The 22654-nt window shown below is 32.7% G+C and overlaps 1 protein-coding gene across 1 annotated transcript in view; it reads left to right on the top strand.

The window, feature by feature from the left end:
- Positions 1-22654, top strand: part of LOC129221376 (RNA-binding protein Musashi homolog Rbp6-like) — a 640262-nt gene that overhangs the window by 33665 nt on the left and 583943 nt on the right. Inside the window, exons 2-3 of the mRNA XM_054855847.1 lie at positions 3195-3235; positions 6269-6350. Of these exons, the coding sequence (XP_054711822.1) occupies positions 3195-3235; positions 6269-6350 (123 nt within the window). The remainder of the gene's footprint in view (positions 1-3194; positions 3236-6268; positions 6351-22654) is intronic.

The raw sequence follows: 22654 nt of genomic DNA, 5'->3' as shown, positions 1-22654 counted from the left end.
TTGCTTTTATCATATAGTTATTGTTTATTAATGTTTTATCATTAATATACGCCGTTTCAAGTGTATCTCAGAGCCAGAAGGACGTAAGTCACATTTTGATAATTATACAGGCGGGAGGAAAAACTTTGCTGGCGCATGCAAAGGATGGGACGCGCGCTCTTTTAACCCTGGTATAAAATTGTAAAGGATTTTTTTTAAAAAAGAATTACGTTGACATGGCTCAATGCGGAAGAGGCTTCTACATACAATGCACTAATAAACGGAAAATCGCAAGTTTTGGACTGGCTTTGAGATACATATATGTAAGGGGCCATTCATTAATTACGTAAGGGTCCCAAAGGGGCGGGGTGTTGAAAAAATCTCTAACTATCCTTACTTTGGGGAGGGGGTGGGGTCAAACCACTTCTTACATAATATTTTCAAAGTTGATATTTTACATAAGAAATCGCGCGGTCAAGTGGTTTGACAGGGATCATATTTCATTTGCGTCTGGAAAGTATAAAACGTATAAGAATAAGCTGTTTTTTATCTGTTTTGCAAAGAATGATTAGTGTAAAATGTAATAAAAGAATCGCACTATGTATAGCATGTTTCATTTTTAATTAATATCGCATCATGTATATTAAAAAAAATGTCGCAAAAACATTCAGAATAGATTCCAACTTTTTAGTAAATAGTGTATTTCTTTGAACAAAAAGATTTAATTTATTATAGTGAACTTAATTTCGATTCCAGTGATATAAGATTCGTTTTTTTTTTAAATTTTTAAAAACGAAATCGAATGTTACATAAGAATAAGGGGGAAGGGTTTGAAAAATCTTACGTACCCTTACATGGGGGAGGGGGTGTCAAAAATTGCCAAAACCATACTTACGTAATTAATGAATGGCACCTAACCTCTTAATGGACGATTTAGAAAAAAGGAACTACTTTATTGCCCCTGGCCTTCAAATTGTAATAGATACTTAAAAATAATGAGAAAATAAAACTCATAAATATGTGATCAAAATTCTTCATACTTTCTTGCGAAGCAATCCAAGTTCGTTTATGATTTTGATCAATTAAAAATGTTTTATAAATATGTGATGCAAAATTAAATGATATAGAAAGATGGGCCAGATTTATAATCCCCAAAGCCCAAGCACATATTGAGCCCCATTCATGTTCGCCGTTCATACCTTGGACAGTGTACTGCAAGTAGGTAACTGTGAAGTTGGGAAAAATGGTATGTTCCCTTTTCATCGAAATCTTGTTCAAAATAAGATATAAATGCTGCCAATTAAATAAAATTTAGCAATATTAGCTTAATAAAATTTAAATCATGTCTTCGCTTTTTTCAAAAATCCTTGCTTTGTTGAGTTTTTCGTGACAAAAGCTGATTTGTAGTTATCTACATGATTGAAGCAATAATTCCACGATATATTTGAGAATCTTCTTGAGTACTGTTTGTTTAATTTTTACCAGATTGTCTCATCTTAAAGCAGTGTTGTTGATTTTCCTGTTTTGTCCAAATGTCTATTTGACAATACACCATTCGACAAAATCTCTTCTATTAATGACTGAGATTCGACATGTGGTATGTGGTTTCCGATCATTCTAAAATATATACGTAAAAGATATGCACGTGTGGATACTCCTTCTAATGTCAACTAAAATTACAACATTTGCATCGTTGAATAAATAATTCATTTAATGACTTTCAAATGATGTTTTGATGGATTTTTGCAAAACAAAAAATAAGCTACACCGAAAATAAAAAATAACATAAATAGAATAAAAAATATTTTTTTCCTCGCTTTCTACTGAATTTTTGACTGAAGTAAGTGTATCATCTAAGTAAGGAAATGTGCTATTTGTGAGAGCATATTTCAGCTTATTGTTTCTATATAAAATTTAACTGATCTATTGATTGAATGTACTTGTCGGTTAAACCTGTCGCCAACTGCCGTGTGCAGGTAAAGGGCTGTTACTGCAAATTTTTCTTTTTCTTTCTTTCTTTTTTTTTTTTTTTTTGCATTTTTGTCATCTACTGTACGTTATCTTTATTGTACAAGCTTGTTTGTTTGGTTTCCGCTGAAAAAAAGTCTAATTCCACCATTTTCCTATTAGTATTGAATCCTCCACACATTTATTAATATATCTCGTAAACTCATTTCTGCAAATACTGCCGTTTACCTGCACACGACAGAATTAACAATATGAGGTTATAGACCAGAGGTTTTCAGCTACTGGGAAGGTGGATTGGCTACAGTACGAAAAACATTCACCAGTTCTCTCAGATATTGAATGGCATGAAGGTCAGCCATAAAATTTACGAAATGAATCAATTTAGTTACTAAAAGACATATTAACATCATTTGAGGTTACTTTAGTTTATGCTCAAGGTACAAATTTAATCGAAAATATAATATCGTAGATTTGAGAAAAATACTTAGTCAGGTTGCACTTCAGAAATTTTTATATGCCGCAAAAGATATTTTGGCTGAAAAATATGTGTGTTTTCTAAAGTAATTAAAAAGAAACTCCCATAGAAGTTTCATCAAAGTTTATGCCCAAATGACCTGCCTAAATTTAATAAAATCTGCCTCTTAAACATTGCGATTTTGTGTACCATTTCTATGGAATTGAATAAATGGTTCTTAATGCAACTCAATTTAGATTTTTCTGGAATTTAATATCCGATTTTTAAGTGATATTAAAGCAGTCATTTTCACAGTTGCTTTTTCGTGGGGCACGCGTTTATGAACTATTTTATAACTTCTACCGAATAAACAACAGCTGCGTGAACGCTGTATAAAATTAATCATTTTTGCATGCAGTTTTTTTTTTAAATCGCATTCAAAGTTGCAGACAACGGAGCTGTATTTATTAATAGAGTAGTCGCTTGTTTGGAAGTTCCAATTTATCTAAATCAAGCCTCCATTCTTTCCCTTTCATTATTCCCCTGGCTGTCTTTTTTTTTTAGTTTTTTTCTCTGCTGCCACTTAAGATTGTAAGCTCCCAAAAACTTCTTTAGTTTTTCAACTTTTGTTTCTTTTCATCGATTATACCAACGTTGATTGGCATCGTAATCTTTAGCATTAAGAGGAGAGTTTAGGATTTTTTTTAAATAGAAAAAAAAGAGTCTTATTTATTTCTTTATTTTATAAGTTGTTTTTTGATACTAATGTTATTTTCTTCTTTTAATATTTCAGAAAAATGTTCGTTGGAGGATTGAGCTGGCAAACTGCACCTGGTAAGTTTTCTTTTTCATATATGTCACTTGGCATGAATAAATTCAATTTTATCTATTTCTTCGATGGTTTATGCGCCATTACTTTTTGCTCTGGGTCATTTAACTTTCTCATTATCTTCAACTCAATACATATCAAATTGAATAAAAAAATCAATGTATTAGTTTTTACTTTGGCCGGATGTTTGCTCTTTTCGTGCGTAGTATTTCAAAACTAATTATTTTTTTAAGATATTTTTGTTGTTGCTTTAAAATTTTGACTGTTTTAAAAATCAGGGTTCATTGGTTTAAATCATGATTTAAATCAAGTGATTTTAAAAAAAAATCGCTGATTTAAATCAACTGATTTGAATCAAGGGATTTTTTTTAACAAAATCATTGATTAAAATCAGTTGATTCTATTTTTATAATTTAATTTTACATTTTTAGAACGTGTTACTCTAAATTTAACAATACTGCATTGTACTATCTTAAATTCAACGATTTATCTAGGAAAAAACTTTTGAAACCTGTTTTATTTTTCATTTTATTTTAAACATCATGAACTGTTCATTCACTGGACAGTCATCCCTACGTGCACAATGCACATGCCTTTTTCCGGCCGCTCAGAAAAGTCGCCGTATGGTAAGTGTCTTTGGCTAGTGTATTTAGATGTAGAATTTTACTTTTTTAACCAATCAGCATTTTTTTAAAGTTTGCGAATCTGTAACAAGGATTAGCAATGTATCATTTTATGAGTGCTCCTTCTGTGTAGGGGTGCTGAGCCTGAGCAAAATTGCTATTGTTAAAATAGAATGCCATTTTAAATCCGGCCTCAGTTAAAATAGAATGCTGTAACAAATCCTGCCTCCGTGCTTACATCTGGCTATTTCATGAAGAATAGCATTGGTTTCTTTATTAAGTCTTGCTTTCAAGGGCAATATTTCATCTCTTCTTAATTTTCAACCAGTTCGAAATGGTTAGCTAAGAGGAAGTAATTTGATCTCTAATGTAGCTAAAGACAACTAACTGGTCTTGATCTGCAATTGAGAATGTGGCTTGTCATAAAAGTTACTTTCTGGTTTCTTGTTCTTCTCCAACAATGCTTTTTTCTTCCCACACTGCTTTGAATCTCCTACTCTGGTCTTCGTATTTGCGTTTTCCAGATAGCATGATTAATTGCTATGTTTAAAAACGGAATGTAAAGAAAAAATTGGTATTTAGACAAACTCGCTTAACTACGTATGCCACGAGAGCTTGAGGAATCGCATGAACTGAACACTTTCTCTCTGATGAGTTCCAGGCGTTTTATGCTATTTTACATCACATCCAGCGCTAAGTTCAGACGGACAGCTCTCGTTTCGTTTCTTTATTTAAAAAAAAAAAAAAAATGGAAACTCTTTTAAATATTCCTTTTTGGACTGCGGCTTTAAATAGTAATGTGCTTAAAATTGGCCTCTCGTGATCTTTTGCAAACACATTTAGCTCACTCCTTTCAACAACGTCATATCTCAAAAAAAAAAAAAAAAAAAAAATAATAATTTGAATTTTGACCTCTTGAATTCAAATTATGTTTTTCGCAATCACGAGTGTGTGTGTATGTAGGCATGTGTGTTTGTGTCTGTGTGCAGATATGGGTGTGTGGGTAGTTGTGTGTATGAGTGTTTGTGTGTGGTGGGGAATGTGTATGTGAGTGTAGGCATATGTGTTTGTGTCTGTGTGCAGGCATGAGTGTGATGAGTGCGTGGGTAGTTGGTGTGTAGGTGTGTGTATGTGTAGGTGTCTGTATGTATGCGTGTGTGTGTTTGTGTGTATATGTGTGTAGGTGTAAGTATGTGTGTGTATGTGTTTGTTTGTACGTGCGTGTATGTATGCGTGTAAGTGTAGGGTATTGACGCAACCAGGAGATGGCTTTCGCTATAGGAGCAGCATCGTGAGGAGCCGGTCGACGGTGATGCTGCAGAGGGTGCTGGTGGGAAAATAAAATGATAGCACATCAAAACAGTCAAATGAAAGCAATAAGCAAAAGAAAAAAAAAGTGATTTTTCGGGAAAGTGATTTTATAGTTTAAAAGTAAGATATCATGAAGAAAAAAATATATAAAGCCTCTGATTGAACTATTTTTCGTGCATAATGTCTTTTCCAATAAAATATTATGTTTTTTTCTCTGTTTCAAGAAGATTAAGGGTAAAAAGTGCAAGTTTTAAAAAGTTGCGTTTCATTTATGACGTTATTGCACCAAATTTCAAAAATAATGCTTGAAATGTCTCAAAATATGTCGTTATTGCTACATGATTGTTCATCTTACAATACTGACATAAATGCAATGTTAATTACAAAATAAGAATGAAAAATGCTCTTTTTTTGTGTGCAATACTGTTTCGTGAAATAAATGATACTATCTTTCACTAAACGACTCTGATGTTTCGTGCCTAATGGATCAAGCACAATTCAAGATGTGACTTCCTGGAAAAGAATATTCCGAAAATACTTGAAAATGCAAATACGACACTTTTGCTCTCTAACGGCGAAATATTAAGTTATAGAAATGCTGGTCTTGCAGAGATATGCTACTCGTTTATGGCAGGTGTGACGTTTTTAAAAGGAGTGAGCGAGTTGAGGCAAGGAGAAGCAGAATGATGTGCCAAAATTTAAAATTTGGGGATAACCAGTTCAAATGGTAGGGGAGCCTCTCCTCTGTTTTGGGGTAAGATATACTACTAGTAGCCGTGGTAGGAGCTGCTATACAGCGTGATTTAAAAAAAAAAATTCACTGAAATCCTATTTAGGACAAGAACTTTAAACTCGTTTACCCCGAAACTTGAAAATATCCACTTACATTCATTTGCTTCACAATGCATCAATTGTTGTTATAGTGCTACAACAAACGATTATAAGAGCACTTTTCCAAAAAGCAGTTCTGGAACGGCATTCCGAAAGTTTTTTAAGGCATTTCCGCCATGTGATCCATGATATTTTGAATAAAATTGATAAAATCATTTAATGTTTATAAAATCTATGTTTTTATCCTAATTCAGTTTTTCTTTCTGTTTTCAGAGGGTCTTAGGGAGTATTTTAGTAAATTCGGAGAAATCACAGAAGTGATGGTGATGAAAGATCCCACCACCCGGAGATCTCGGTAAGTCCATTTAATTACTTTTAAGTGCTTCAGAATTACTCCATAGAGCTATCAATGAACATTTTTGCCAAAATAAGTAAATGTCATCAAATGCTAAAAGTAGACGGGAAAAAAAAGATTTTGTCAATTTATTGCTTGCAGCAGCAATGAAGTACTGTAGAAATGGCAACTAGAAAAGATGTGAACGAAAAAAGTTAGTCAATGAATATATTTGATACTATTGTGCTAATAATAGAAGTTGAAATAAAAATAAATTGTCAAAAGTTACGTATTTGTGCTCCAACAGCAAAGATTGAAAATAATAAATTAATTAATTAATTTGTCACTAAATGATGAAATGATGAGTCAATAATAGATGCCAAATGAAATTTCTGCCAAGTTTAGAACCTGCAACTTAGGTTCGTAACTGCTGAAGTTTATTATCCTTGTAGCTTTTTTTTTAATTTTCTTTTTTGCACGAGAGCAAATCTTAATTTCCATAAGAGCTCACAAGGAGCTTTACTCATTTTCTTCTTTTGTGTGTATGTAAAATTTTACATATTAGATTAGCGTTTTTCAACCTTTTTTGACCCGCGATTAGTAAGGACTTTGAAAAAGAAAGAAAAAATTGCGTTAAACATGTATGAAACGAAGTGTACTACCTGGGTAATAAAACTATAGTAAAAAAAGAGCAAATTCTTTTTTTTTTTTTTTTTGCGGCAAAAATGTTTGCATTCGATGTGGTTGTATTTGCATTCGATGAAGAGGCGCATCAAAGTAAAAAGTACTATTGTTCGAACAATGTGCAATAATAGGAGATAGGCGTAAATTTGAAGAGAGCATTTGACAAGACACTCTTGCTTGATGGAATAATACTGAAGTACCCATTTCTTTTTGCCCATACCATAACTCAAAAAGGATTATCACTTAAATCATTATACTGATCTCGCTATCGGCATCTAAATTTGTAAGAAATTAGTCCCTAGGGACATTAATTTTACCCCTTGTAGTTACGTTTTGTGCTATTAAAAAAGTAAGCTTCGAATCCCGCCGTAACTTTCCAAGGAATGGGTTAAAATGCAGCAGCATAGCCATCGCAATTCAACAGTATGATTATTTAAATTGCGTGTTATCGTGTTATTTAGAAATCCATTTAAATTCATAGGAGGTGGACTGCTCTTATGACATTATTTATAACTTACACTGCAGTTTTATTTGGTACATTTTGGTTTAAGCTGAACGCATGGCAATTTTAAATTTTTAAAGGAGATTAAACAGATTAAATTATTTTACTGTTTTAGATGATAAAGCACATCTAATTTTTAAAAATTGCGAAAGGTGTTCTTTACGAATCATTGTTTCATTCAGTTTTTATATCTTTATGCGCTCAATAATGTATCAATTTTAATTATTCTAAATAGTAAACTAACTGTGATTTCAAACAAAATATGCAGCATTTAGTGTTCGAAAACTATCTCATACACTTAAATTTTAAAATTTCTGATATAAAGTTCTCGACGTTCGGATATATCTTTTTAGTAAATGAATAAAAGTGACTCACATCTGACTAGAGGTCTTAGTTGTCGTAGATATATCTAGTACCAATAAATGTGAACTAAACTAATTGACCATTACCGAGTTTGTTATCTTCGTCTGCTTTTAAAAGAGGAGGGCTTGTTAAATAATTTACAAAGGGTGGCCAAATTATTATACTCATCACTTTTCTGTATTTTTTTTGTTTTTATATAGTTTTATTATTTGAATACATTTTACAGTTTATTTGAAAGTTTAAAGTTTATTCTGGTATCACTTTACTTTTTGTTTATTTTTAATATTTTAAATGTGATTTACGTCAGTGTCAGTGTTCGTTAAAAAATCAAGTCACAAGCTTCTTGTCAGTGTAATTTTTGGAAAAAGATAACGATTTTATGTATAATACTAGGCAACTCAAGTAACCAGATCACGCATTGAAAGCATGCTACGCCGCATCCAAGCTGTGATAGCAGCAAAAGGCGGAGTTACTAAATATTAAATAATCACTTTTTTACATATTTATACTATCGATTAGAAGGTACTTTACGTTTAATATGTTTAATTCATATTTTAAATAAATTTTAACATATGTTCAAATAATAAAACTATGTAACAACAGGAAAAAACAATAAAAGTGCAGAAAAGTTTATTTAAGTATAATAATATGGCCACCCTCTGTACTTCATAAGATTCTGCTAACGTATGTGTAGTGAAGGGGGGGGGGGGAAGCGGGGGGACCTTGTTGAAGGTAGAAAGGTAAAAAAGCGTTGAGTAGATATTTTTTTTCGTTTCAACATCTCATCCAAAAGTATGATTGAACTAATTCCATTTTTTTTTGTAATTGGTGGATAATGGATTAGCAAAGGGACTTGGCACTGATTCTGTCAAAAGTTTTTTTACTCTGCTGTCACTGTTAAATCGATTCGTTTTAACTTTTAAGGATAGAGAAGAATTGCTTCTGCAAAAAGTACAGATTATAAGTTATTATCTTTTCACCCACACACTTAAATTAATTCCGCGTTTCCTGACATATATGCACTAAGAATGCACATGATCCCTTTTCCAGTATAAGAAAAGAGAGAATGAAAATAGTTTTATAGATTTTAAGGATTTCACAGGCATAATACAGTAAAAAGTTTTCATTAATTTCAGATGTGTATTTTACACTCGAATATTTTCGTATATCTGTAACTATAGATAGCTTTTTTAAAATTTAACGTATTCGTTGAGTATGAAACTTTCTAAACTACTTTTTTTAACTTTCTTAAGCTGATTGGCACCTAACATTATTTCATTAAATAATTTATTCAATTCAGAATACGTACGGGCTGTACAGAAAAAATTTCACAATTAAATAAATTAAAGGCAATACCTTATCCCAATTGATGATGTTCCCTTTTTACTAAATGAACGAGTCATTTGCTTGAAGGTGTGTCAACGCTCAACGAAATTTCGCTTCTTCCTAATTATCTTCATCTATATATGCATGTGTAGTTTATAATTATAATTAGCGGAATTGATTGAAATTTACTGCTGGCTTCTGCGACAAAATTACAAGCTTCTTGTTAATTTTCCTAACCTTTTAATGCATCAGAGTAATGTGTAATTTCGTTTAGCTTCGTTTTTCTTCATGAAAATCTTCAATTCTAATCACAGTAAGCAACCTAGCCTAAAATATGCCATTTTCAGTTTTAATTTTTATTCTGATTATTGTCTGGGAAAGCAAAATCAACTATTGCGTTAATTGAAAAAAAAAATTGCTCAGAGGTATGAGCTCAGAATGGTATGCTACATTATTAAAAATTTTCCGGAAAATTTACGGTAATTGTTACTGGCATCCATGTTGCCAGTAACTATTACCGTAAAAATCAAATGTTACTGTAAATTTTTTTGGCTTCCTCGGTAGGCCACAGCAACCAATTGGAACTGGGATCGCATATTTTTCCAGTATAAATTACCGCAAAAATCAGCGATGCGTTGTCCGCCATTTTACAGTAACAATTACCAGAAAATCTTCCTGAATTTTTAACAGTGTACCATCCTATTTGGCAAATAAAAATTATAAATTTATATGTAAGAGCATAACTTTTAGTTTTTTTTATTAGCACTCAATATCTTTTTCTTCTTGCAGTACTTGTGCTAAAAGAAACTGTCAAGTAGTCGTTGGATCAAATCTTTTATTACTAAACAGTAGATGTCCTCTTCCCTTGATGTTGTACCAGAATTACTTTTTTTCACCCCTTCCAAGACCCTGAAATATGAAGCCAAATTTAAAAGAGGTTTCTCTTAAAATATTTTGCAGAGAAGATGCATGAGTTTGTCCAACCTTCAGTCTATAGAGTAAATCTCGAGTCCCTATAAGTAGGCTTGCCAGATGTTCCGGTTTAACCAGGACGGACCCGGTTTTCAAACAAAATCCCGGCGTCCCGGCCGGTTTACTTCACGTCCGGGGGAAAAAGGTAAATTACATTAAGGATGAACAAATAAATAAATAAATAAAACTCCGGGAAGGATTATTTAACTTAGGAGTATTTTAATTACTTTGTCATTTGAAACATTGACTTGTAAAAGTAATATCGGTTTAGCTGGTGAGGATTTTTACAACAAAATTTTTAAAAAAGGCTAGCAAATGAAACTTGCATGTAAATATTGTTAAAATTTTTATCCCTCATTCAATGTGTTTCTTCTCACTGAAATAACTTTAAAATATTAACATGGAAGAAATAAAATGTTTAAGCTTTTGTGTCATTTATAATTACTCCTGGTTTAGGCTCATAACTAGTAAACCATTTATTCAAAGCATTGAGAATGAACTACCCTCTGAAACACTCTTAAAACTAGCCAATGGTGTGTATCTATGTGTACCCTTTTGAATACTCGCCACGCTGGGGGGAGATACTGGTGTCCCGGTTGAACATTTCAGAAATCTGGCAAGCCTACCTATAAGCCAACGCGGCTGCCATTTTAGATCACAGCGCTTGTTTGCGTGTCTACCTACTCTGGTATGATTTCTTCTTTTGGCAGGGTGTTCAACAGCAAGCAATTTTATCGTTTCTCGACCTTTTGTCCAATATCAAAGTCTGTCGAGCAGTTACTAGAGGAACGAAATGGGGTGGTTTCCTTCAGTCAAAAGTACTACTTTTAGTCATTGAAATGGATAGAATGAACAAAAAAAAAAAAAAAAAAAAAAAATGGACCCAGAAAATACTTTTATTGTAAACAATAAAAGCGCACCGATTTTAGTATTTTTTTAAATATTAAACTTAAATAAATTATTTAAAAAATGGCCATATACTATGTTTTTAAGCATGCTCTTTCAGAAAAAACATACTTTTAAAATTTTGGAAACGACCCCATTGTTAATTAAATGAAATATACGTTTTTAATGCGCTTTTTGCACGGCATTTGACCTTTTTTTGTTTTATTTTTAAACGTTATTGTGCAGACCTGTTTCAACACTTCTTGCGTTCCAAAACGGGCTCTTCACAAAATTCGTGATTGCTAAAATTCATCTTTCATGAAATTCTGAATCGAAGAAACAGATCCTCATAAAACTCACGATCTAATAACGGGCCTGTACAAGATTTGAAGTCGCAAAGACTGTTTACTAAAATATCAACCGCTATATTAGATAAAATTGGGAATAAAAAATTATAATCATTGTGATTCTAAAACTATTTTATTCATTCTAAAAACTACATTAACACAAAAAAGAAACGATCAAGTTTCTGTAATTACTCTACTTCATGAACAACGCTAATTATCACAAAATCAATAGATTTTCAAAATTAATTCCATTTTCATAAAAAAATAAAGTAAGACAAATAGTTCATGAAGAAAAAGTCCAGTCCAAACTTTTAACAGACCCTAGTTAGTAGAAGGGACGAAGCACTAGCGCAGCCAGAAATACCTCCTGGAGGGGTTTTGGATAAAAAATATCTTTTGAAGGTGGTTTTATGATCAAAAAGGGATTTTTTGATCAAAAATACCTTCGGAAGGTTTTTTTTTTTAAATCAAAACAGCCCTTTTATATACATAAACTACTGTATTAGAATTTGCATTTATGTTAAAATCAATGGCTCTGGGGGGTGTTTTCACCCCCCCCCCCCTTCGCTGCGCCACTGGACGAAAACGAATGCATTTAAAAACATTTAAAAAAGAGAAACAACTAAAATTATAAGAATCATGCTAAATTTTGTTAGAAAGAAATTTCCGATTCTTGTTCTTTTTTCCCACGCACGCGTAGAAAAATGGCTAAATTTTTATTACGCAAGAAAGCGAATGCTCGTTTTTTTCGCATTCAAAGTGTTGTTTACTGTATGAAAATACAGTGGATCGATTCAACTTCATAAATAACAAAGCAACGAGGAGGATAGTTTTAATTTTCAATTCTTTACCCCGTGAGGCGAAAATGTATGAAAAAATGCTTATTTAAATGTTTTTCCTTTATTTGTTTATTTTTGATTCATATACGGAAGAAACACTCGCTGCAACCACAACCTCAAATTTAAATAAATATGCGCATAAAAAGCATGCAAACTAGAAGAAGAAATCCCACGCGAAATGATGGCGAGGCTTTCGCTGCGAAAAAGCAATTTGTTTCTAATCTTCGTCTTAGTATATCTAGCGAGACTCGAGTTGAATCGATGAATCGATGGCCGACAATCGATATCATCGAATCAGGAAGAAACGTTTCGCATGACGGTGTGGTCTGAGTGCTATGAGTGTGTATCATTACCTAGCAAAATAGAATTAATTATGTAAGAGGAATTTTACTTTCATCTTTATTTTTTTTAAAGATGTATTACTTTTTTTGAAAAACTCGGTTCAGGACTTAATTGACTAACTATCTAGGCAAATTCAAAGTTTTTTTGAAAAAAAATTCAGTATAATTTAATTTTATAACGATTTTTATTCTGTAAAATGCCAATAAACTTTTATACAAAAAAGCTCTGCTCCAACTGGATAATTTCCTAATTTGGAGGAAGAAAGAAAATGTAACAATAAATTCCTTCGTTAAACTTCAAAAGGCTGTAAAAAAAAAAAAAAAAGTATGTGTCGTTTTTGCACTTAGTAAAATAAATTTTGTATTAACCTTCAGCGTACAAAATGCGATACTAAATTGTTAGTCGATTATATATATATATATATATATATATATATATATATATATATATATATATAGTTACCAGTTACACAATATATATGTTTTTAAGTGAGAAAACTGCATTTAAAATTAAATTTACGTTTTCATTTCTAGAAAATCGTGACTAAATTTTAATAAGAAAACAAAATTTATTCTTCCAAGTCTAAGGCCAAGTCTTAAGTTTGTTTAATATTTTTTTCCCAATAGAAAATCTATAACGTAAGTGGTTAAAAAAAATCCTTTTTATTTCCAATCAACTTGATTAAAATTTATTAGAGAACAGTTCTCTCATGATTTTCTTGTTGTGTGGTTAGTTTTTTACACCGATGAAGAGGCTCCATTGTTCATTGCAGCCTTGAAGTAGCTATAAGCTGTATTTTCTTGAGAGCTTCAATCGCATTTACTTCAATCACATTGTATCTCAGAGCTTATTTGATCATTTTTCATTTTCAAAGGGAGAGTATTTGAACATTTAGAAATTTTGTTTTTCTGCATTAAAGTATTAACGTTTGTTAAGATAATTTATTTTTCATCCCATTTTGCTGTGGCTCAAAATTAGCTTAAATGGCAGAATAGGTTTCAATTAAAATCAATATCATTTCCCTTTTTTGAATAACTGTATTATAACTTTAGGAGTGTTTCTTCGACTTTTTGTCAACAAAACAATTAAAATATGAGTGAAACAGTTACAAATACAGAAATCGACTCTCATAAACCCTAAATCAATATCAGCTTTTGATCTTTAAACCATTTCCTATTCGTCTTTTGTTGTAGAGAAAAAATATAAAATGGGGTCGTGAGAGAGCAAATTCCCGCGCAGTGCATTCAAACAACTTATTGGGTAAAAAAAATGCTGACGTACAAGTTTGTATTTATATAAACGCGTCAGCTTTTAAAGGTAAAGAAAGCGAAAATTAGGCGAAGCAATTTTACGAATATTTCTCGAAAACCTCAACGTAATACATTTTAATCCCAATTTAAAAGCAGCTACCTTGAAAGCGCGGCAGCACTTGGACCCGTTGCCAAATCCGAAATCAGAAAGAATTTAAAAAGTTTTTCCGTGAGACATACGCGCCATCTTAATCGTCTGATTGGGTAATACTAAAGCGCTTGATTAGAGAGAAACCTCCGAAAAATAATTTTTCGACTCAAAGTTCCTTTCCGAATGGTGGCAGCGCTAATTAAGATTTCTCCTTGAAAGAAAGTAATTTCTATCCTTTTTTTTTTCTTCTCCTTTAGCGAGAGCGAAATATGCGGGCGAAATTGGTTTTTAGAAAAATATACAAACGGATTTGAAGATTTTTGTTTGAAGAACGTTGGCAGCGTCCGATGCTAATTAAAATTTAGAGTGAATGCTGCGAAAGTGGAATCGGATAAAAATGTGTCATTTATCTGAAGGTTTCATAATTCGCTAATTGAGCGAAACAAATGAAATTCTCGCTTATTTTCGCTATCGCGTCATCGAAATTGCAACCACTCAAAAAAGATGTTTCGAACATCGGTTGTCTGTCATGGCGGTGAAAATATGCCGTGTGTCAGATGTATTCTTTCTTCTACGTACTGTATTCGCACATTTTAGTTTACGAGATAAAAATGTAAAGCTAATTTATCTTATTAAGTAATTACTTTTAAGCTGCATCTGTAATTAGTTCCATTATTCGACTTTTGTCATTTGCGTGAATTTGTAAATTTAAAAGATCTGTCAAGACCCCGAAGTGATGTATTTTTATTTTATTTTTTTGCTGTTCTTCGTTTTTTTGAAAACAAGTATCTTTGAAGAAATCTGATAAACGCTGACTCGTCTTTGTGAGTTTCAAACTGTTACAGATTTTTTTCTAGTTCTCTACGCTATTGTGTGCTTTTGGATAAGGAAACTGTTAAATGCATTTTTTTTTTGAGCAATCACGATTGCTTATTGCTTTCATTTGACTGTTATGATGTCCTATGATTTTATTTTTCCACCAGCACCCTCTGCAGCATCACCGTCGACCGGCTCCTCACGATGCTAATCCTCTTGCGAAAACCGTCTCGAGGTTGCGTCAATATCCTACACTTACACGCATGCATACACGCACGTACACACACCCACACAAACACATACACACGCATACACAAACACATACACACACATGCAGACACCTACACATACACAAACAACTACCTATACACTCATGCCAGCCCACAGACACAAACACATATGCCTACACACACATACACATTACCCCCGCACAAACACTCATACACACAACTACCCACACACTCATACCTGTACACAGACACAAACACACATGCGTACGCACAAATACACATACCCTCTACACACAAACACACATACCCCCTCCCCGCACACATAAACACACAAGCCTACACACACACACGTGATTGCGAAAAACATAATTTGAATTCAAGAGGTCAAAATTCAACTTATTTTTTTTTTAAACCATCTTTAAATGATGCTTTTAAAATTCTGTACCTTATGGCCAGACTAACGTAAGTCACGTAATTGTTATTTTACTTGAGAAAGGGAAAACGGTTTTCTGTCGCATGCAAAGGATTCGATACGCGCTCCTTTAACACTGGTAAATTATGGGGTCATTTCCAAAATTTTAAAAGTATTTTTTTTCTGAAAGAACATGCTTAAAAACGTAGGATCTGATCATTTTTTAAATATTTTTTTCAAGTTTAATATTTTAAAAAAATTACTTAAATCGAAGCGCTTTCATTGTTTGCGTTTCTGCCGATGACATTACAAATGATAAAATGCCGTTCATTGTTGACATTCACTGAACATAATATTTAATTCGCATCTTTACTCATGTGTACTGGCAACGATATGGTTGATAGCAAGCGTTGAGCGCAATTGTAATTCACTTCTTGATTATCATAACGTGGAAACGCGATAGAAAGATGCGCCAAAGAGCATCATTTGTGACATCATAAAGACCACGTTTTGTTTAAAAAATCTGACCTATTAAAAAATAATTAAAAAATAACTGTTGGGGAAATGAAAGTATTTTCTGGGTCCGTGTTATTTTATTTATTTATTTATTTATTATTATTATTATTTATTTATTTATTTTTTTTTGCTTATTCTATCAATTTCAGTGACTAAAAGTAGTATTTTTGACTAAAGAAAACAACCCCATTACAAAGATTTTTCTTTTCTTTCTTTCTTTCTTTTTTTTTTTTTTTTTTTTTTTTTTTTTTTTTTTTTTTTTTTTGAATTACGTTCGCATGGCTCGATGCGGAATAGGATTCTACATACAATGCACTAATAAACGGGAAATCGCAGTTATTGGACTTACGCTAGTCTGGCTCGGAGGTACAGAATTAAGCTAATGATAATAATCACATAAAACTAATATCTCTTTGGTGAACTAGACAAAGACTTACGGAGTGTCGGCATGTATAATTTTTATCTGTTGCTTTTGATTACATCATCAAAAGCTACTACAGATGGGAGATGATTAGATATTCATTCAAAAACATTATTCTTTAACTTCTGAAAACTTACTAACAATTTTTGATTGAAAAACGAGCCGATGTGTGTGTCATCACATGACTTCCTTTTACTCCAATTTAATGTCATTTTTCCATTACTGGCAATTTTAATGTGATTCAATACTTTACTCTCTAAATATCATCAACAGTGGCGAAATCGAAACCAAATAAAAAAAAAAAAATCGCTAAATTTATCGCCGTTGGCGACTAAACTTGGCGACTAAAAGATGGGTGATATATCGACAAATGTCCACCAAATTATAACACCACTTGAGTTTACATCGAAATTAACAATTCCCCCCCTCCCCGAAAAGGAGCAAAAGACCGCGTTAGAAACACTCGAATGCAACCAAAAGGAGAGGTGCACAACTAGACCCCAGTAGGAGTCTACTTACCAAATTTCAAGTTTCTAGGATATACCGAACTTGATGATTTATGCTACATACATACGAACATCCGCACATACACTGTAAAAAATCTCGGAAAACTCTCTGAATATATAAAAAAGTTTTCCGTAATACACAGATTCGTACGCCCTCCGCAGTTTTCTGCCATAATCAAAAACGTTTCCCGTATAGCAAGAAAGTAAGAGTCAACGCATGCGCAGCTCACAATTTTATAGTCCAGCAGCAAATCTAAACTAAAACTTTCGAAAGCACGCAATGAAAGCAAGTGCTGTGACTCATGTATGCGAAGTAACACTCATCAAGGGGATTAGTAGAAGTTTTGTTCCTCGCATGAATTCACTGAAGATAATTCTAAAGTCTTATATTTTCTTGCATATATATCGTCATAAGATTGAATTTGAAGCTATGTCACTTATTTTTAAGTACGAAGTGCAAATTCTCGACGCATGCTCGCGGAAGGAATACAAACTGAAATTGAAAACCAAATAACTACCGAGAGGACGCCATGTAAATTCATTGCGTCGCATAACTTGTGTAGGTAATTTACTTTTTTCTTTGATACTTTTCTTCTTTCTACCAAATGGGTAATTTTTGTTGGCAGAATTTTATTCTGTCATAAAAATCACCTTTTTGGTGACCAAAGCCTGCAAAAGACCACCACCGACGAATAGGTAAGTCGCTTTGCAACTCTATTACTTTAAAGAGATTTAGTTCATATAAATCTCGTTAAAAAAAAACTATTTTCTTCAGTATTATTTTTTCGTTGTGAACTATTGCAATTTGAAAATATTTTACATTACATAGAACACATATTTAAAGTGCAAGTGTGTCTAGTTTTATTCTGTAAAATTTATGAATTGAAGATTATAAAAAAATTTAAATATGTGTTATTGTGTACTTTGTTTTTATGTGTCAATCTCAGTTAATATTTGGCTATGTATCAAGCATTATGAATTAAATGTTATAATATGCAAATTGTCAGGTTTGATAGTTCGTCTTTAAGGTTGCATGTTTTCATTCTCTTGTAAACAGTGTAGCTAGATTGTATGAAGTAAAAAAAAAAAAAAACTATCTCTTGTAATTAGGAACATAGTGCTTCAGTATTATCTAAATGACGATATCTCTTTAAATATTTGCATTAGCGAAACGCTTTAAATTAGTTAAATGTGTATTAATTTATTTAACAAATAGATACATATATGTATTTAAAAGTGTCTTCATTTTTTTCGTTTTACGAGCCTCAATTTTACCAAAAGCAAAAAAAAAAAAGAAAAAAAAAGACTTAATAAAATAATTTTGTATTTTTACACCAAATTAAAGTATTTGACTTATAATTTATATGATACTTTGATTTATAATGTATGTGATACTTTGATTTATAATGTATATGATGTTGCTTTTTCAAGGGGGGGGGGGGGGCGCTTCATAGCATTTTATGGGTGCACCATCACTTTTATGGTGGGGGAGGGGTTATTCTCGTATATATGAAATGGAATAATCATGTAATAGAGTTCAATGTTTTAATAAATAAAATATATAATGCATTTTGCGCACACTGTAAAAATAAAATCATTAACCTATTTTGAATAAGTATTTATATTTGTGATGAACTGGAAAAGGGCAAGAACAGAAGAATCAACCCGAATGGTTCCAGCAGGGGGACTTGGTGTCATATTTAAATTCATCAATTTCTCTGTTGGTACTTTTCGGTACACTTTGTTCGTCAAAGAAATTGACTTGAGGTGAACGAATTCCGGAACGCGAAGGGTAGGTAAGTCCTGTCAAATATTATCCGAAGATAAAAGCTATCAAGTTTGATACAAGATATGTTTTTAAGTTCTGCATTAAAAATACAATATGTTGATAGTTTTGTCTTGAAAATATTGAGAGAAAAACTGAAGTTTAAGATTGTTTAACAAACAATCCCCACTTTTCAGAAGGTACCCCCACTCCAATTCCCCGACGATTTTGTGATTAGGAATGAAACTACTAGATTATTTCATAATTTTTCAAAAATTTATAACTGTGCATATGTTATGCTGTTAACCATGCTATTTGTCATTAGAAATTCCAAAAAAAAAAAAAATCCACGAATAATTCTAAAATTGCTTGTATTATTGCTCTTAGATATGAAAGAATTGAAACTGATATGGTATGCAATACTATAATAAAGAATTATGTTTTAGAAAAAATCACGGAAAAAGGATTCCGAAATTCTCGGAAACGTTTTTGAAAATTGTTTGGAGAATTCCGAAATACTCGGAAACGTTTTCGAAACTTTCATGAACCACAGCTGCACAGAATACTCAGAAACATTTCTGGAAATTACGGAAAGAGGATTCCGAAATACTCAGAAACGTTTCTGAAAATTACAGAAAGAGGATTCCGAAATACTCAGACACGTTTCTGGACATTACAGAAAGAGGATTCCGAAATACTCAGACACGTTTCTGGACATTACAGAAAGATGATTCCGAAATACTCAGAAACGTTTTTGAAACTTTCATGAACCACAGCTGCACGATATACTCAGAAACGTTTCCGGATTTTTTTTACAGTGTACAGAGGTCACGAGAAAACTCGTTGTAATTAACTCGGGAATCGTCAAAATCGTTATTTCGCGTGTCTATACGTTCTTAATCCACGTGTGGTCGAGTCGAAATTAAAACTCAACATTCATGCGGGGGTGAGCAAAATGGAAATTATGGTCTATTTTAGAGTGAAAATTTTTTCACGAATATACTTCCTTTTTACTTTCTTCTATATCTAATATATAGAAGAAAGTATTGGATTCGGGCAAATTTTCGAATTTCGAATTTTGACGGATTCGAACTTTTTGAGGTGTACTGAGTCCATTTCGACTATTTTTGGAAAATGTCTGTGTGTGTGTGTGTGTGTGTGTGTATGTGTGTCACGTCTGTGTGTGACCAGTTTTTTGTGGCCGCTCTACAGCAAAAACTACCGCATGAAATCGAACGAAATTTGGTACACACAAGTGCCGCTATGTGAACTTGTGCCCATTGGTTTTTGGCGCGAATTTCTCCAAGGGGGGTGGAGCAATGGAACGTTTTTTGAGTTGCGCGTGCCTGCTTTTCCTCATGAAGTAACAGGCGGAATCAAACAAAATTTGGTCCATATGCTGCCATTAACAGGAACAGGTGCTGATTCAATTTTGGTGTCAATAACTCAAACGGGGTTTGAGCTATAGAACGTTTTTTGTCGTCAATGGTGACTGCTGTATATCAAGAAATAATGAACGGAATGAAAGAAAAATTTATCGGCAAGTAGCCCTTAGTGGGTATAAGAGCTGATTTTATTTTGGTGTCAACAGCTAAAAAGGGGGTAGCGCAATCACCCGTTCTTTTTTTTCTATTGTGAGTGCCCTATCTCAAGAAGTAATGCTACGTTCTGGTTGAAATTTGGAATATATGTGAATCCATATGTAAACAGGCTTCGGTTCAATTTTGACGCCAATCGCTCCAAGAGGTGTTGATTTTTTTTTTTTTTTTGCGAATAAAAATAGCTTTATTAATGCAACAATAAGAAAGCTAAATCGTAATAGATTTTCGTCTGCGTATTTCTCGTGATTTTAATTGCCACGGAAATATAAGTTCGTTGCTTGAGGCACCTGGGGCCCTGCCCCTTATCCTCTGGTGTGGTATGTTGATAGTTCCCCGGTTGGGGCCATGGCTTTATTTTGGCGCAGAAGATGGTTGCGTGGATGTACGAGAGATGTGGCTTCCTCTAACGGGAGTACCATAATGGTTAGCCGAAGGCTCTTCAAAGTAAATTTCAACTAAAGTTCTTCTTTATTTAAATAAGTTTAAGTATTATTTTTTTTCGCTTCCTACATATTTTTTTTAAGTTTCATACTTTTTTTCCCCGTGGGGGATTTCTAGGCTATTTGAATGAATAAAAATAAAATAAAATTAAGACAATGATAAAATGTCGATAAGAAATTTAAAAAGAAAATAGTGAAATGAAAATAGATAGGAGCATGCTCCCAGCCAGAGTGTAGCACAATAACTAGAGTCGAAACGAGGTATGAACCCGATAAGGGGATTTTAATTGTATGGAAATGTTCGGAAATATTATCTCAATGATTTAAAATTTTTAACTGTTGCCATCTTATGTTCGTTAACAAATAAAATATTTGTAATTAATCCAAGCAAGGCTTTTAAAATAACTTTCAATTTTCGCTCTTTGCTTTGCTTTTGCAATAATTCAGACATTGGGATGGTCGTCAAGTTTTTGCATGTGTAATTTTGTTTTTGTTGGGAATATTGCTTCCTCATCAAGCATGGGGAGGGATCAGAAAAAAAAAAAAAAATATATATATATATATATATATATATATAGAAGAAAGTTTCGTGATGGCCACAACATACGAGTTAGTAAAAGGAAGTAAAAAAAAGCAATGCTAATGTTCAACAGAAAAGCGAATACATTGAAAATAATAACAAGGATAAATTTCATTTATACATTAAAGAAAAAATATTTTCTGAGCATAATGCTCTCTTATAATTTAAATGTATCTTCTTACTCTCATTCGTGCTTTCGTTTTGATGTAAGGCACATTAATCGATTATAGTTCAGGATGAACCCGTTCCGAAATTTAATTTTTTCTTGAAACTTGAGGAAATTTAATGACTTTAAAATATTTTAAACTTCGTAAGTATAAGTGATATTTTTACGACTGAATGAGGGATAACTTTACAGAGCAAGTTAACAGGGGAAGCTACTTGATTTTTTAAATATTTAAAGCTAAAACAGACAGAGGAAAAGGTTGAAAGGTGAAAGCCGTAGTAGTTTATTAGTCAATCAGTACAGTTATGAGCATTCAACAACGCTCAATTGGCATGAACATACTGTTTTTGGATGAAATACAAATTTCTCTGACCAATGTTGAACAGTAGCAATCTAGACAGAAAAAGCCGAACTTTATTTCTGTGTTGTCTTCAGCATACATATCAACTGTAGTAAGTAACAAAAGAGAACAAAATAAAAAACGAGGACGATAGCTAAAAACAGTACAACAAAACAAACTAGATCATGCAATATTAACGTGGGATATTTTATAATTTGCCACATGCTTGATTCCGAAATTCGGAAAGCTATAACCCGCGCTTGCACAATGAAAATTTAATGACTTGAAAATGCTTTTTATCTTCGTAAGTATAAGTGATATTTTTACGACTAAATGAGGGAGAACTTTACAGAACAAGTTAACTATTTCGTGAAATTTACAAGTTTTTTGCTGCTTCCTAACGTTGGAACATAATCAGAAAAATTATTTTTCTTCTTCGACTTGTTTAGGGTCCCCTTAAAGCAGGGGCGGCATTTCAGCCTTTCATTTGGGGGGTCGAATTTCTTAAATATGAAATACCTCAGTATGGAACAAAACACATATTGGCTAACAGCAAGTAATCATCATATGGGGGGGGGGGGATTGCATAGTTAAAGAGCCCCCAGAAAAGATATTTGTTCATGTGAGATATTTTTTTCTAAAAGTATTTTTGAAGAGTATCTATGAAAGTATATTTTGCATTGAGCAGCTGAAATGTGTTTCTAGCGGAAGAAAGTGATGAATAGACACATTTAAAATATGAGCGTAACAATTAATTTAAAATACCGAGACATTTTCTAGTGAAAATCGTGCAGCCACTGCACGAGCCTCTCATAACCATCGTTATACAGAGCACACAAGAACGAGATATTTAACCTTTTTGAGGAAATTA

This window comes from Uloborus diversus, chromosome 4, assembly GCF_026930045.1.
Source record: "Uloborus diversus isolate 005 chromosome 4, Udiv.v.3.1, whole genome shotgun sequence".
In the NCBI taxonomy this organism is placed as follows: Eukaryota; Metazoa; Arthropoda; class Arachnida; order Araneae; family Uloboridae; genus Uloborus; species Uloborus diversus.
This window is presented reverse-complemented; position numbering and strand designations above follow the sequence as displayed.